Source organism: Ursus arctos, unplaced genomic scaffold (genome assembly GCF_023065955.2).
Source record: "Ursus arctos isolate Adak ecotype North America unplaced genomic scaffold, UrsArc2.0 scaffold_15, whole genome shotgun sequence".
NCBI classification, from domain to species: Eukaryota; Metazoa; Chordata; class Mammalia; order Carnivora; family Ursidae; genus Ursus; species Ursus arctos.
In genome coordinates, this window is record NW_026622819.1 from 5,920,299 (window position 1) to 5,936,414 (window position 16,116).

General features: G+C 47.8%; 1 protein-coding gene across 1 annotated transcript in view; it reads left to right on the plus strand.

Annotated features, from left to right (window-relative positions):
• Window positions 1-16,116, plus strand: part of ADCY2 (adenylate cyclase 2) — a 388,284-nt gene that overhangs the window by 326,121 nt on the left and 46,047 nt on the right. Inside the window, exons 16-18 of the mRNA XM_026506673.3 lie at window positions 2,164-2,301; window positions 6,640-6,759; window positions 13,017-13,186. Coding sequence (XP_026362458.2) covers window positions 2,164-2,301; window positions 6,640-6,759; window positions 13,017-13,186 — 428 coding nt within the window. The remainder of the gene's footprint in view (window positions 1-2,163; window positions 2,302-6,639; window positions 6,760-13,016; window positions 13,187-16,116) is intronic.

A 16,116-nucleotide genomic window follows, 5' to 3' on the forward strand; every position in this document is an offset into this window, starting at 1 on the left:
TAGAGATGAGGAAGCTGAGACCACGGAGGATAGTTAACCTGTAGAAAGTCTCTCAGCTGTGGGGGTTTGATCCTGGGCCCCTGGGCGGGTTCTTACTGTCCTTATCACCTCTCATCCTGTGTTGTAGGATCTCATGTGGGGGCTCCTGGGTGGCTCTTGATTTCGGCTCAGGTCATGATCTCAGGGTTCTGGGATCGAGTCCCATGTCGGACTCCACGCTCAGCATGGAGTCTGCTTGAGCTTCTCTCTCTCCCTCTCCCTCTGCTCCTCCCCCCACTTGAGCGCACGCTCTCTCTCTCTCAATAGATAAATAAAATATTTAACAGAAAAAGAATCTCATTTATTCGCTGTATCAGTGTTTGACATACTGCAGTGCTTCCATTTTTAAGACTAAAGCTGACATGTTTTTAAGAATCAAGCAGAAGGACAATGTGAAAGAGGGAGAGAAATAAAGGCGATCTTTGTTCATGGGAGGATTTGCTGTTTGGGTTTTATGGGTGTCACACCAGTTTTACTGTCATATTAGCTTCGTACAAGTCAAGAAGGTACAGGATGTTGGCCTTCTCTTAAAATTTTTGAAATCAACCTTTTTTTGGTGTTTTCAGGACACATAGCCATAGGGCCTCAGCCCCTTTCGCATGACGGTGAAAATGGAGATCCCTAGAGAAGTCTTACGTACCCGCTTGCCCTGTCAGGTGACCTCTGTGAATATGTGCGATAGCACCTGGCACAGGCCAGGTGTCACCCACCCCTCAGAACTCTCTCTGCCTCTGTTCCCCTCCCACCTGGACAAAGGTCCACATCACGGTGGCCCGTCCCCGGAACAGTGGCCTTCAGGATGAAGTGAGATGGTCCCCTGAAATCCCATAGAGCAGAGTCTGGTCCACAGAAAATGCTGAGGGAACATTGCCATCCTGTAAATACCTCAGTCCCTTCTCGTATCCAAAGAGCTTCTCCAGCACCCATGCCCACTGCCACATGACTCTCCAGAGCCACAGTCAGAAGCCACACGGTGTCCCTCCACAGATGAATGGGTAAATCAAATGTGTCAGTACATCGAACGGGATATTATTCAACCTTATCAAAAGAAGGAAATCTCATCCCATGTGACACCATGGAGGAACCTGGAGATGATGCTGAGTGAAGTAGGCCCATCACAAAAACACCAGTACCGCGTGACTCCATGTTTATGAGATACCCAGAGAGTCAAACTCCTAGAGACAGAAAGTAAGATGGTGGTGGCCGGAGGCGAGGGGAAGGGGAGAGGGGAGTTCTTTAATGGGTCTAGACTTTCAGTTGTGCGAGGTGAAAAGTCGTAGACGTATGCTCTTCAACAATGTGAATATGGTTAACACTACCGAACTACGCGCTTAAAAATGAAGATGGAGGGGCACCTGGTGGCTCCATTGGTTAAGCGTCTGCCTTCGGCTCAGGTCATGATCCGGGGTCCTGGGATTGAGTCCTGCGTTGGGCTCCCTGCTCAGCGGAGAGTCTGCTTCTCCCTCTCCCTCTGTTCCTCCCCCTGCTTGTGCTCTCTCTCTCTAATGAATAAATTTAAAATATTTGGAAAAAAATGAAGAGGGAGAATGTTCTGTTATGTGTTTTTTAACACAATTAAAAATTTGGAAAAGAGCCTCTCCAAGAGGAAAGCGGCCCCCGCAGGGCGGAATGAGGTAAAGCCATCAGAGAGCAATGGCTGTTGTCTTTGGAGATAAGGCCATCCATCTGCTTTGTGGTCCAGTTGTATTCTTCCGAAGAGCTACCTGCCCAGCTGTTTTCCGCCTGGATCGGCTGAATGAGGATGATTGCTTTATCATCGCTGTGATCTGAGACCCAACACATCCCCCAGCATGGTTTAATTAACTGACAAGTTTTTCCTTTACCAGAGATTTTTTTTAAAAAGTAATTTCAGGTCTATTTAAAAGAACATAAAGTACGTTCTACATTTATCATAGAAATTTAACTAATTTGTCCTTTATTTGTAACATGATGCCGACATCACTTTAATAAGGTTCGTGACCTAGTCTGGGTCTCCGGGGGGGAGCAGAGCCTGCTCGTTTGCTCTGTGAAGCACACTGATGCCTCCGGTGGTTTTAAACATCACGGAGAGGCTCGAGAGAATACCTAAACCAGCAGTGTATTTCCCTTTCTGTCTCCTCCCAGCAATGCAGCAAGAAGGCCTCCGCCTCTCTCCTGTGGCTGTTGAAGTCGTCGGGCATCATCGCGGACCGGCCCTGGCCTCGTGTCTCCCTCACTGTCCTCACCACGGCCATCATTCTGACCATGGCCGTGTTCAACATGGTGAGTCAGGGCTCCCGCCAGGCACGGCCTTCTTGGCTTCAGTGCCTGACTCCGTGGGCTTTTCCAACCTTGACTGCAGCTGTGCGGTCAATTCAGTGCAACCTCCGGCTGCTGCCCCAGCAGCTTCCCACCTCCCTTCCTGCTACTGAGATGACATTGAATGTCAGCAGGGTGATCACCAAAGATCGCAGAACCATCTAGATACAGACAGTGCACTGGGAGAGGCGTCCTGCTCTGGAGTCTGAAAGGCCCGAGCTCAAATGTTAGCTCCCCACTTTTCCAGCCATGCGATTTTCGAGGATGTTCATTAAACCTCCACAGGCCCCATTCCACTTCCGGAAATTGAGCCCTGGTGCTTCTCCGCGAGGGCAGAGGAGCTGGTGTTCCTACTGACGTGGGGCCGGGAGCAAATGGTCAAGAAAGAATTCTTGAGACATTTTTGGTGCAAAAGAGTGCCTTTATTATAGCACAGGGACAGGACCCATGGGCAGAAAGAGCTGCACTGGGCCTGTGAGGAGTGACTGATTCTAGACTTCTTAGTTAGTGGGGCTTAGGGATAGCATAAATCCTAAGAAATTTGGAACCAAGGCTTCCAGACGTTGAGGGGCTAGCTGCTGCTGAGACAAGGTCATCTACTACTGTCTAGAAAACCTGAGTCTTGAGACCCTTCGGATGTAGATCCGTGGGCCATATGCTTGGGCAGCAATTGCTAACAAAGATCTGGGGGGGTGTTTACGATTACCAGAGGGAAGTTACACTAACCAGAGCAAAGCTATCGTGGTAAAACATGGAAGGAATTCCTGGAGGGAGCTGTAGGAGTGTTATAGTCTGTGTGCCTCCGAATCCTGCCTGGAGACGCCGAGCCCTGGCCAAGTCTGGTCTGTGCTTCTCTCACTCCCCTCGCTACCACGCTTAGGACAGAACCAGGTGGTTTGTGAATATTGAACCAGTGGGTCTCTCTTACTAGATGCATGTTACCACTACGGCTGCATCCTTTAAAATAGACACATAGCTGATCCCTGCACCGTGCAATGCCTCCTTATTATTCTGACATTATCACCATCAGCCATAAGGCATGAAGATATTGCGTATTCGGGGTGTTTTACTGTCATTGGAACTACAGAGTAGCATGTACAGTCCTTGCCTTCCAGCAGCAGAAAATCAAGTTGAGGAGGTAGACCCAAATATGAAATAATAAAGACGTAGTTTTTGCCAATTAGCTTGCATTTGGCATAGATGTGTTGAGCGTAGATATGTGCCTGGTGCATTGCTAGATGCTTGGAACCCAAAGCCTGTTCCTGCTTCCGGGAGTTCACGGTCAAGTCCAACAGACTGGCAGCTGGGTAAACCCACTGTGGGTCTGGGAGCCAGTGACAGCGACATGTGGAGAGGTGGCAAGGAAGGAGGGCAGGGCCGGCTGCTCTGGATTCTAGAGGGTGGGTAGGAGGAGTTCAGCAGAGGGGGAGCAGGGGTGAGGAAGAGGGGAGACATGCGACATCTGGGAGGCGACTGAGAGCAGACCTCTGTATTAAGAAGCAGTGACGGGGCTAGGCTGAAGGGGACCTCGGATGTTTTCTTGGCCCCCGTCCTGCCATTACGCCGTAGAGCGCGCTGTTCCTTCTGATACACGTGGGGGTTCCCGTGAAGCTGACGCCAACAGGAACCTAGAGCCGGGATGGCCTCTGCATCTGCTTCACTCTGCCTCAACGTCCGTCTCAAGGAGTTAAGGAGTCCTGAAAAGGGGGGTGCCCTTGGCCTGATGAAACCAAGATTTATCACCTACTTTTTTAAAGACAGAACCTACGTGGGAAACACATCTGATTGCATTTCATAGAGGCTATTTAGTGTGACTGATGGCCGGTCACTGTCTGTAATGGTTGAGGACCTGAGCATTTAGGAGCAGATTTTTTTAATATATTAACTGTGTTTCCTTTGGAGAAAAAATACATCCTCAGGACCAGAAATACATCTCCCAGCCTTGTTTTCCTTTCTCACAAAGAAAGGCATTTGTTGCCAGCCAAGGTAGAAAAGTCTGTGGGACACACGTCAGCAGGATGATGGATGACCCCCGAGAGAGAAAGGCAAGAAGGCTTCGCTCCACGTCCTGAGCCGTGTCCTGCAGCAGACGCTGCGGGCCGCGAGGAAGCCCGGTGACTTTCTTCTGTCCATCATTTGTACCGGTACCTGGTGCTGTGAAATTAGTGAGTCTGTTCCATGCAGATGCTCCTTTCGTATTCAGGATCTCAAAAAAACATCATACAACGGTACGAAAGCCGACATTAGGTAGAGAAAGGAAATCATTTTCCCTGGTCATAAAGCTTTCTTCTGATTTCTTATGAATCACAGAAGGGGAAGCGCCTGTTCACCAAGGTATGATCCTTGTCCACATCAGAAGGTTGACAGAGGAAGGCCCTCCAGCTACTCGGAGCCCTGTCCCCTGAGTTACGATTGCAAGAGACAGACACAGCGTCCCGTGTTGTGGGCCACACTGATGCAGCATTCTGAGGCTGAGCACGAGTGGGTGCTGTGCTGGGAAAGGGGGTCCCCAGGGTCACACTTGGCCAAGAAGACCCCTTCTGCTGGGACACGGGTGCCCTCCGGTCTTCCAGGGCACCGTTAAATGCTCCCGGCGTGATTTCTGTGCCTTTTTTCCTAACCCTGCTTCAGACCCCCGTCCTGGAGAGGCTTCTGTTTAATTCAGTCTCGCTTTTTAAATTTGTTCAGGGCCTCCCTTGGGAGCATAATTTCTAGACTGACTGACCCTGCCCCCAAGTTGTGGTTTTGCTCGTTAGCCCAGTGAGGCTGATCCAGACCTCGGACTCACGTTTTAAAAGAAGAGCAGCTCTTTTGTGCGTGTGCTGGGGAGAGCTTCCTGCTTTGCTCAAGTCACTGGGAAGAAAATTTAATTTTCTGTCCAAAAAATGTTTCCTTTGAAAGTCATTGCCTCACTCAGCCCTCTTGCAAAGCTCTTGTGATTTTTAAGTGTTCTTTTTGGGATAAAGCAAAAATACTTTCCTTTTCTTCCTTTTCTTTTTTTCTGTTTTTAATGTTTCTTAGTTTTCTCTCGGGTAAAATATGCATAACGTAAGATTTATCATTTTACCCGTCTTGCAGCGTGCAGCTGAGTGTCACTGAGTGCGTTCACGCTGCTGTGCACCCACCAGGATGATGCCCGGAACTCTGTCATCATCCCACACAGAAACTCCGTGCCCGTGAAACGCTAACTGCCCACTGCCTGCTCCCCCAGCCCCTGGCACCCTCCGCTCTCCCTACCAGGCGTTTGCCTGGTCTAGACTCCCCGTGGACGTGGGATTGCACGATGTTTGTGTTCTTGGGTCTGATTTCTTCATGGAGGATGTTCTCCATGTGCTGTTTTCCCTGATGCACAGTCCCTCCCCAACCGGGAGCCCCTCGGTTCGCCCTGAAGGTTTCCAGCCTCAGGCGGGCAGCCCTCGTGAACGTTGCTCTTGTATCAGCGGCCGTCACCGTCTTGACCGCAGAAGGGGGAGCGGTGTGGGCAGTGACTTGAGGGCTGGGGCTGCCCACTGTCCCCTCTGCCCCTGGCCGCATGCGTGACCCTTTCACGTGGGTGTCCGCATGCATTGCTAGTGGCTCATCTTGATTCCAACCCTGAAATCTCACTGTCTTTACGAGAGAGCCCATACCTTTATGAGAGCTGGCCATCTTCATTTTCGCAGGATTACTTCTCTTTCAAATTAGGGCCCCTTCCCAACCGTCCTCACTCAGAGCATTCGCCCTCTCAACTTCTTATCCTTCACGATCCTGAGCTGCCAGGCGCTCAAATAATACACACAAATGCCGACACCCATTACTGCATTTTGCCCACATCATTTCTTACAATCAAAAAGTCCAGGGACCCAGTTAATGTTCGAAGCAAGATGGTGAAGACACTGCAAAAAATAAAAATAAAAAAATTAACCTGAGGCTCTGATTTCTTGGTAGAGAGTGGAATGTCTGTGTGCGAGGTGTTGTCAACCTCAGACATCATTCTAACCAAGCCCTCTGCCCTGGGCTCTGTACATTTTTAATTTAATATGTAACAGAGGTGTTTCTGTTTTCTTTACTATCAATCGTGTGGGTCTGGAATTCACTAGAAGCGTGGAACACAACAATAGTTATTTGCTTATTTAATAGAAATTCTCAAAGCTTCAAACAGGAGAAGATGAAGCTATTAGCGTTGGAAATACAGGCACCAGATTGCCCACGTAATCCTGCTTACGGTGCAGAAGAAACACAGCCATTAATAATTTAGCGTCGACCTGCTAACTCTGTGATCTCCTGTGCACTAATTCATTGAAAAAAACATTTTCTTTGCAGTTTTTCCTGAGTGACCCAGAGGAAACAATTCCTCCAACTGCCAATTCATCCAACACAAGTCTTTCTGCCTTAAGTAATCAGGCAGCGATTCTACGGGCACAAAATCTGTTTTTCCTCCCGGTAAGAACATTTCACTCGTTATTATTGCTTTTGATGTTTTCCTGTAAGCTATTCGCCAAGTTCATGTGACAGCCTCCAGTTTCTGATCCGTCCTAGATTTCCCTTTTCCCCTTCGGTGTCGGTACCTGAGTAAGCCCTGACCGGGGACAAGCTGCCAGCCTTCGGTCAGAGCAGCCCCGGCTGGCGGACACCAGTTAGACACGTGCAACGTCCAGTGTCATGTTCATGCTTTCCCACATGTCTCCCGCTTCTCTTCTCCTCCTGCTGCATTTTAGACCATATATCTCAGCATCGGACATTCGATTGTTGGTCACTGAAGTTCTGGATTCGTTGCTTAGAGGTTTTGCTCATTGTCCCAGGGGATGAGTGTTGGCTTCCTGACTGATGTTGGGGGGACCACATCGTGCATTTCTGTCTCTCTTTTGGCCGCAAACACTGCCCACTGATGATATCCTCCAAGAATCCTTACTGACTGACTCATTTTAACCAATGTCCAGAAGGGCCAAGATTGAAATTTGAAAACTTGCTAAAGCATCAGTCTTTTAAGTGAAAAGGGTTAAATCCGTTTTACTTATTTACTATTATTATTTACTATTTAGTAACTTCATTTCATGAATCATTTGTGCAAAACAAAGCTCTGATACTCTCCTGTCATCCTCTGAAGTAGCTTAGATTTTTCCCATCCAGTGTCTGTCCCATATAGTCCATTTCAAGAATGCTAAAGGAACCATTTTGGGGATTGAAATTGGCAATTTAGTATGTATACTTTAAAAATTCCTTACCAATTTTTTAAACTCCATTAGCTATGGTGATAAAGGAGATTTCCTTCCTCATTCTTCTTTGGCTGATTTGTTCCCTTGCTATTTGGGTTTGATCCTTTTCCCCATCTGTCTTCAGTTTCCTGGGAAGCTCCCAGCTCTGTGTACAGAGTGGGGGGTGTCTGGTGTGTTTTTGAGAAGGCTTTTGAGGCAAGCTGACCAAGGTCCCTAACAATGTCCCCACAGGCACTGGAAGCGAGGCTGCCATATGCTCTGTCCCTTGTCCAGGGGGTCCTGGCCCTCACTTAGGCATTATCGTAAACCCCCGTGAGTGTCAGACAGCATCCTTTCTGTTCCAGTGATGTGAAAAGTGAGAGACAGGATGCATGGTAAGGGTTTATTGGCTGTGATCGCACTGTGGGCAATTTGGAGCCACCTTCTGGAGAGAAAGGAACTGTGGTCCAGCCCGTCCTCCTTGAACGCAGAGCACTGGCTCGCACGGGGCTGCACAGGCCCGCGGAGACAGAGAGAGTATCGTGGCAGCATTCGCAAGGCACTGTCAAGGGTTTACAGTGAATATGCATTTTCATAAGAAAGGAAAGGATAGCTGACAAAGCATTTTTTAAAATCTCTCTGTCCAGTGTTTTTGGGTGGAATGGCCCACTATGCTTGGCATCAGTAAAAGCCCTAAGTTCATCCTTCTGAGTCTCATTTAGCTAAGTCCATATGACATCTTCTTTTCAAAAGAAGCAGGTCATTAGAAACCCAAGGTGGGGAAAAGTACCATTTATTCAATCTTAAAAGATTCTGAAGAAATACGCAGTAGACTCTTTAAAATGTAGGTCGGACTTCATCCACAAGCCGGTATCGTCCCAATAATAAGTCCTCAGAAAGAGGATTATGATGAGCTTTGCCAAGGAGGCTCCACATGCCCCAGCACCATCTGCACAGAAACTGCATTGTTAACGTGCTGGTTAAGAGTCCCACGGGAGCCCGGAAACACCCTGGCCCCCCTGCGCAGATGGAAGGGAACATCAGGAAAGCCGTTTGTGGATGTGCGAAACCTACGGGTCGTTCCTCTCAAGCCACGTCGTACGTGGTCTGAGGCTGGCAAGGTGGTGGGAAGGGGAGTCCACTTCTCTTTTGCAGGTGGTGTCAAGTGATAGAACTCTTCTTACTGGTAATCTGCAATAGCCATCGAAAAGCATAAAAATAGATCTACTTTTTACCCCATAATAATTTCAGAAATTAATCTTGCAGGTACAAACACTTAGCTATAAATGTGTTCATCCAGGTGTTTATGTAACATCGAGAACAAACTCAAAAGTAAAAGGAAGCCAACAACCTCAAAGTTAGAATAAATTTAATTGTTTAAATAAATTCTGCTATTTAGTTATATCCAGGCATTAGAAAAGACGTTGTAGCAAAATATTTAATGACGTAGAAATAGATATTCACAATTATTAATTGAAAAGTATCACTTAAAAACATTCCAAGATATGTCCCCAATTTTCTGAAATATAATACCAGTAATAAGTAGCACACCAAAAAAAAAAAAAAAAAAACCAAAAGGCTGTAAAGATATACCCAAAATAAGCAATAGTGGCTCAAGTTGGTTGTTGGAGATTATAGGAGACCCTTATCTTTGTATGTGTCCTTTGTATATTCCCTACTTTTTTTTAAGATTTTATTTGAGAGAGAGTGCACACGTGCAGGAACGGGGCACAGGGCAGAGGGAGACCCATGGTTCGGGGCTCAACGCCAGGCTCAATGTGGGGCTCAGTCCCAGGACCCTGAGATCATGACCTGAGCCAAAGGCAGACGCTTCACTGGCTGAGCCACCCAGGCGCCCCTATATATTCCCTAATTTTTAATATCAGATGTATCATTCCTGTAGTAGGGGAAAAAAAGCCATTTTAGAATGCCCAACAAAATCAACCACAAAGGATTTTTTTTTTAAGATTTTATTTATTTATTTGACAGAGAGAGAGAGACAGCCAGTGAGAGAGGGAACACAAGCAGGGGGAGTAGGAGAGGAAGAAGCAGGCTCCCAGTGGAGGAGCCGGATGTGGGGCTTGATCCCAGGACTCTAGGATCACGCCCTGAGCCTAAGGCAGACGCTTAATGACTGAACCACCAGGCGCCCCAACCACAAAGGATTTTTGCCATGTAGGGAGTTCGTACCATATCAGACATTTATATCATTTCATCTGAAAACCTGCCCTGCAAGTTTGCTGCTTCTGGAATTCCCGTTTTCCAGGTGAGGGCACTCAGGCCAAAAGAGACTCAAAGAAATCACCCAGGGTGGTAGCAGCTGTTCCGCTGGCATTAAAACACAAGTCGACTTCATTGATCGGCTGTATCAAGCGTGTTAATAACCATATCAACCAATGTTAACTTTGTTAACTTAAGATTAATATTAACAAATTATATTTAGTAATTAAAATAATATTAATAATTGATTTTAAACTCAATAAATAATGCAACCATTCACTAATATATCAACTATATCAGAATTGTATAGAAATAGGTCACTAGTCATCACCCCGTAATAGAAGTCAGTTCGGGAGCCTGCCTCCAGGACTCTTGGCCACCCAAGCTCTCCCTGGCGGGTGCCTTAATACAAACAACTGGTCTTCAGAAGCCCCGGCCTGGCCTTCTCAGCTCTCCCGCCTCGCTCGCACGTCCCTCTGTCGCTGTCTGCAGGCTGCCCGCCTACCTTTAATCAGTTCCCAGACCACCTCGTGCATGACCTCCAAGTGTTCCACAAAGCTATTTAATGAAGAGTGGACTAAATGCTACTTCCCATTCATGTCTATATTCTGGTACATTTTCCTGAAATATGAAAACTTTTCAAAAGCCTAAGAATGAATTTTGAAAAGTGAAACCATAGGCATATTTGCATAGGCATTGGCACCTATTTCTGATGACTGGTGTTAACGAAAACCTTTACAGTCCTATCTCCCCTGCCTCCAACATTGACACACTGATACACACAGTGGCTCCGGATTCTGCCCCTTCCGTTAGGCTGACCTTGCTGATAATGTTCATTCTATGGTTTTCAGCATTATTTTACTAGCAGCATCCTGTTGGAAACTGAGAGTCCCCCTCCCCCTGCCTGCCCCGACCAGCTCCCAAGGCAATTTCATGGCTTTTAGAGAGCGGTTCTAGAATACTCTTGATAACCGTCTGGAAGACCGCTGTGTTGTAAACCAGGGCCTTTCAGACTCTTCGTGGGGAAGGCCCTGTTTTCATTTTGTTTTGTTTCATTTTTTTTTTCTTTTAATTTCCAATCTGTCGTGGAGTGATACTTTTGAAAATATAACCGTGAGTTAGCAGAAAAATGAACTAAAAAAAGACGTGAGAAGTAGAAGCCTGTATCTTGTCGGATTCAGTAGGAGCGAGCCTCCCGGTCAGGCTGCGCACGTTCCCTGAGCAGGCTCTCCGGGTGCTCTGCAGAGCCGCCTGGCCCGCGGCCTGTGGCTGTCCCCAGGCCTGGTGCACATCCTGCCACTGAGCCCGCATGCCTGCCCTCCCAGGTGGCCCCTTAGTCACTTAGTGAAGGAAACAGTGGCCGAACTCCATGTAAATAAGGACTGGTTTCAGACCACATGCCCCTCTCCCTGGCCTCCGGGGGAGACTGAGCCACTGCTCCCGCCTGCTCTCCCCGGTGTTTTGATTCTGTCTTTCCCCTCGGCCAGCCCCAACAGTCCCATCTGGACACGTCTTCCCCTCTTTTCCTTCTCCTCTTCTCTGTTGTAGGGGGAGTGGTGTCGGCATCGGGGAGGTGGTGTGAGCCAAAGAAAGGAGGCTTAGAACCCTCAGTGTCCCTTAAAATGCAGCCACCTGCAACGCGGCCTTGCTGGGGCAAGCTTCGCCTCGTAAAGAGTGACCCAGCTGCCGTGTGATCGAGGGCCATCGCTCGTCTTCCTTGTGAAGCTGACATGCCATGTCCAAGTCCTCGCGAGTACGGGGTCTGTGCTGACACCGCGCGTGCCTCTCGCAGAGAAGGATGTGCTTGGTACGACCAGGGCAGCTCACTCCTCGCCTTCCTTTCTTCCCCAGGAACAGGATGGATGAGCTGATATCACTAGCCTCCAGATAGCTTACTGGGGATGGCCTTAGCCGGGGAAATAGCAGAGCTCAAGTGACAGAAACGAGCAGCTCGCACATGGCTTATTCCAAATGATGACACTAGAATTGAGCGCCTTACAAACTGGGCTCTTTTTTAAAGGCCGGGTTTATCAAACATCAGTCGGATCTATGCTTTATTAAAATTACTAGACTTTATTGAGTGTCGCTTCACTTCTAGGAATGCTGATAGCAGCTAACCCTGGTTTGTAAAAACAGTGGTGTGCCAAGATACAGGCTTTGTGCGACTGGCCACCTTTCATTCGGCAAGTCCCTCCTGGCTGGCAGGGCGCTGGGCTCCAAGCTCTGCTCGCTCTGTTCAGTGACTTTTAAAAGGAGGACATTCTTCCCCTCGTGTTACAGCTGAAGACACCGTATCACGGGCAGGTTAGGTCACTGGCCCAAAGTAACCCCACGAATGAGTGAGCCAAGCAAGGTTGGCTCAGGACTCTCCCTTCTTGACAATGTCCGTTATGGTAAATAGTGAGAAGCAGGCCGCCGTAGGGCAGGAGCGCCGCGGCTTCCTGGGGCCACACGGGATGCAGTGTGCTTTCTTCCTCACACCTGGTTCTTCCCATTTCCTCGGGTGCCCGTCCGCTTCCAGGGAATTCGTGACTCACCCTGGCCAAAGCTTTTAGTTTGTTAAATCCTTCCTGCTTTAGACCCATCGTTTCTCTTGTAATAAAATGCTTAGGCTTTCTTGTGCTTTTAATAGAACTCTCTGTAATGATTTGCATCCTCTTAATAAAGGAGGAATCGCAAGGCCAACAGAGATTCTATGTCCTATAAGTTTTTAAATCTATAAATGGGTACAGAGTCCTCTTGTTTTCATTTTCAAGAAGCAAAGGACGTTTGCTTGTAAGCACATGCCTTCAATATAGACTGTTAAAAATTATTTCTGTTTGGCAATCCGCACAATTATTCTTATTGAACATGCCACCCTGGGTCAGGCCGGCGCGGGCGAGTAATTCCTTTCTGAAGCAGACGTGTTGGGGCATTTACTGCCAAGGTCAGAAAGCAGCAAAGGGGGCGCCTGGGTGGCACAGCGGTTAGGCGTCTGCCTTCAGCTCAGGGCGTGATCCTGGCGTTCTGGGATCGAGTCCCACATCAGGCTCCTCCGCTGGGAGCCTGCTTCTTTCTCTCCCACTCCCCTGCTGTGTTCCCTCTCTCACTGGTTGTCTCTATCTCTGTCGAATAAATAAATAAAATCTTTAAAAAAAAAAAAAAAAGCAGCAAAGGGCATCTGCTTCACAGCCGGTTCCTAAGCTGCCCGAGTGGACCTGGGGGTGATCCCCAGTTCTAACGCTCACTGCGGCGTCTCTCAGAAGGGATCCCGAGTAACTCGTCTCCTCCGTTTCCCTCTTCCAGTACTTTATCTACAGCTGCATCCTGGGACTGATCTCCTGCTCGGTTTTCCTGAGGGTGAATTACGAGCTGAAGATGTTGATCATGATGGTGGCGTTGGTGGGTTACAACACCATCCTTCTACACACGCACGCCCACGTCCTGGACGACTATAGCCAGGTCTTATTCCAGAGGTAACCTGCGTGCTCTTCCTTCTGCGTGGTTCTTTCGCGGGACGTTGATAACGTGAGTGTGTGTTGAGTAAACACCGATGAGCGATGTCCTTGCCATCGGTAATCATCGCGTGCAGGTTTCTTTAGAACTGTGGTGCAGGAAGCTGGTGTGTGTCTTCATTATAGATTTCGTAGAATAGGTATCATCATTTACACACAGGGGCTTGGAAGTGGTTTAGAGCGGTGATTTGTATTCCCATCTGTACTGTATTGATAAGTATAACCTAGGGTTTCTCTTCCTGGGCTTTGTTAATACTTCGGATTGAATGAGTTCCTGTTGTGTTGGGCAGTGGGGGCCGTCCTAGGCATTATATGATGCGTAGCAGGTCCCTGGCCCCTACCCAGTAGACGCCGGACTCAACCACCCACTCCAAGTCATGACAACAAAAAATGTCTCAAGACACTGCCAAATGTACCTCCCCAGGGCAAAGTGCCCCCCCCAGCTCAAAACAAATGAATCAACATACACAAAAATACCAGAAAAATAAGTGGATATATTCACAGGTTATAGTGTTAAACTTCTTAGGGGAGATTTCCTAAACTACCCTTGTGTGGAGGGAGTATTACCAACTGGCAACTCTCTGTTCTATGAAGAGATTGGCCTCCAAGAAAAGATACATCTGCGATCGCATCCAGTCCTGAGGTTGGGAACATTGAAGAATGGTCCTCAAGCCTTCCTCAGGTTTATAAAAGGTTTCTTGCTATCAAATTACTTCCATAAGCTTATAATGAATATGTATCCCCTGCTTGAAAAAAAAATAATCATCGTGATATTCTCCACCTCACATCTTATTAGCAAAACTTCTTATATCACACGTTTGGTTTATTTCTGGACCCACCAGCCTTCGAGTTTTTTCTATAAGCGTGTTGCATAATCCTCCATAAATTCTCTGTATTTCCTATAACATAAAATAAGCGTCTTAAATATTTTCATAGATGTGTGGCTCCAGAAGGATAGCTTGTGTCCCCAGCGCACGGCCACTTCTCCATTGGAGTCTCAGTGTCAAGTACGATGGGAACCTCACCATGTGAGCATTCCTTACCAATAAGAACACTTTCAGAAACACCACGCAGCGCATTCTCCTCACATAATTTAATTTCCATCTTCCTCCACACCATGAAGCCCTAATAATCTGTAATCAAGCTGAGAGGAGTGGAGTTGCAAAAATGCATAATGGTATTAAGGAAAGTTTATGATTCCTTAGCAAGGATGAGAATGAAATCAGGAGTTAATTTCCCAATAAATTCTCAAAGTCACCAAGCAAACATGCTTTAACATTTCTCTACTATACCCAGAGAGCCTGTATCAAATCCCTACGTAAACGTGGTGTTGCTGATTTTTATGCGCAGCTGACGATGCTGCTGAATTTCCCTTTATTGAATTTGGAGCGCCTGAATATGCTACACATCCAAAGGAAAAGAGGAAATTAGATTAGCGAGTTTCTGATGGAGAGGGAATGACTTCTGGGGACCTGAGACAGACACACGATCTCTGCTTAGAACCGAGCCGCAGTAGAGTCGTTACTTGGTTGAAGAAAAGGAGTGTTTACTTTCAGAGTCCTTTCGTTTCCTTCAAGATCTTTTGTGTGTCTTCTCCTAGTTTTGTCTTTATAAGAACCTTACAGCGAGAGAGGGCTGACCCGAGAAGCCTCAGGGACCTGCCTTCACTCCCACGGAAGCCAGTGTGCCAGGAGGTGGGGCGCACCTGCCTCCCGGTCCTCCTCCTCCCCCTCACTGTAAGGTTCTGGCTTTTCCACACCCGCTCCTACACGAGCTGCCACAGTACCCCCAGAAGCATTCCTCCACCAAACGGTGACTATTACTGGCAGAAAAACAGATTACCTTGAAATTAACACATTTCCTCAATATCATTTGAAAACTAATCCCGAACGAGAGACTCTTAAGAGCAGGAGTTTCCACTTGCCTCCTGATTTCTCCAGCCTCGGTGTATGTTTGATGTAACCCTGCAACTCATGCCCGAGCCAAACCCATCAATGCCAATGTGTTCTTTGTTCTCTGAGAGTCAAGAGATTTTCCCAACAAACACCTGCTAAGGGTTTCCCCATCCTGTGTCTGGTGTCCATGCTGATGCAACTCTTTCCGATAGGACACTAGGATTCTTAGAAAAACAAAAGCCCCCTGATGTGGGGCAGTTCCATGAGACGGACCGCCCCTAAATCCCAAGCCAGAGGCCCCCTTCAAGGAGGGAGCTGGCTCACGGGAGTGCCAAGCAGCACATCCGTTCCTGATTGAGCTCATCAGGACAAGCTTGGTCCTATCCCTTTTCTGACTTATTGCTGGTCTTTGCATCTTTGCCCTCCCTTTCCACTCCTGGCTTCCTAGTTCTTGTCCTGGTCTTCTTTCTGGAATTTGTGCTTGGCTATGGCAGTGAGTGTCCTTGGTGCCCACCTTGGCCTCTGGACTGGCCCCTGTGTCAGCCCCGAGCACTGCTGGCAGACCTACCCCAAGCTTCTGCTGAAGACCGAGCAGCCCTTTCATCCTGCAGAGGTGGAGAGTATCCCCCCTGGATGAATCGGCTGGGACTCTATTGTCTGCCGTCTCCTTTTCTATGACGCAGATAGTAGATACCCGCAAATCGAGGACGGAGCAGGTCTGAACCAAGTACCACTCTGATAGTCACAGTGCCTATAACCGTACATGCCATCCAGTAAGTAAGGAGGTGCTCAGTAAACATCTCTTGGATAAATGAATAACAGCAGGTGCGCTCCCAAATAATCAGAAGGGCCCCAGTACCGGCTATAATGAAAAGTCTCACCTCACCTGCTTCCCCGAAGACAGAGGCTCATTGAAGGTGTGTGTCCTTCCAGGGACAGCATCAGTTTTGTTAGTAGTCTTATATTTCAAGGGCGAGTTTGGAGAGGGCATCTCTG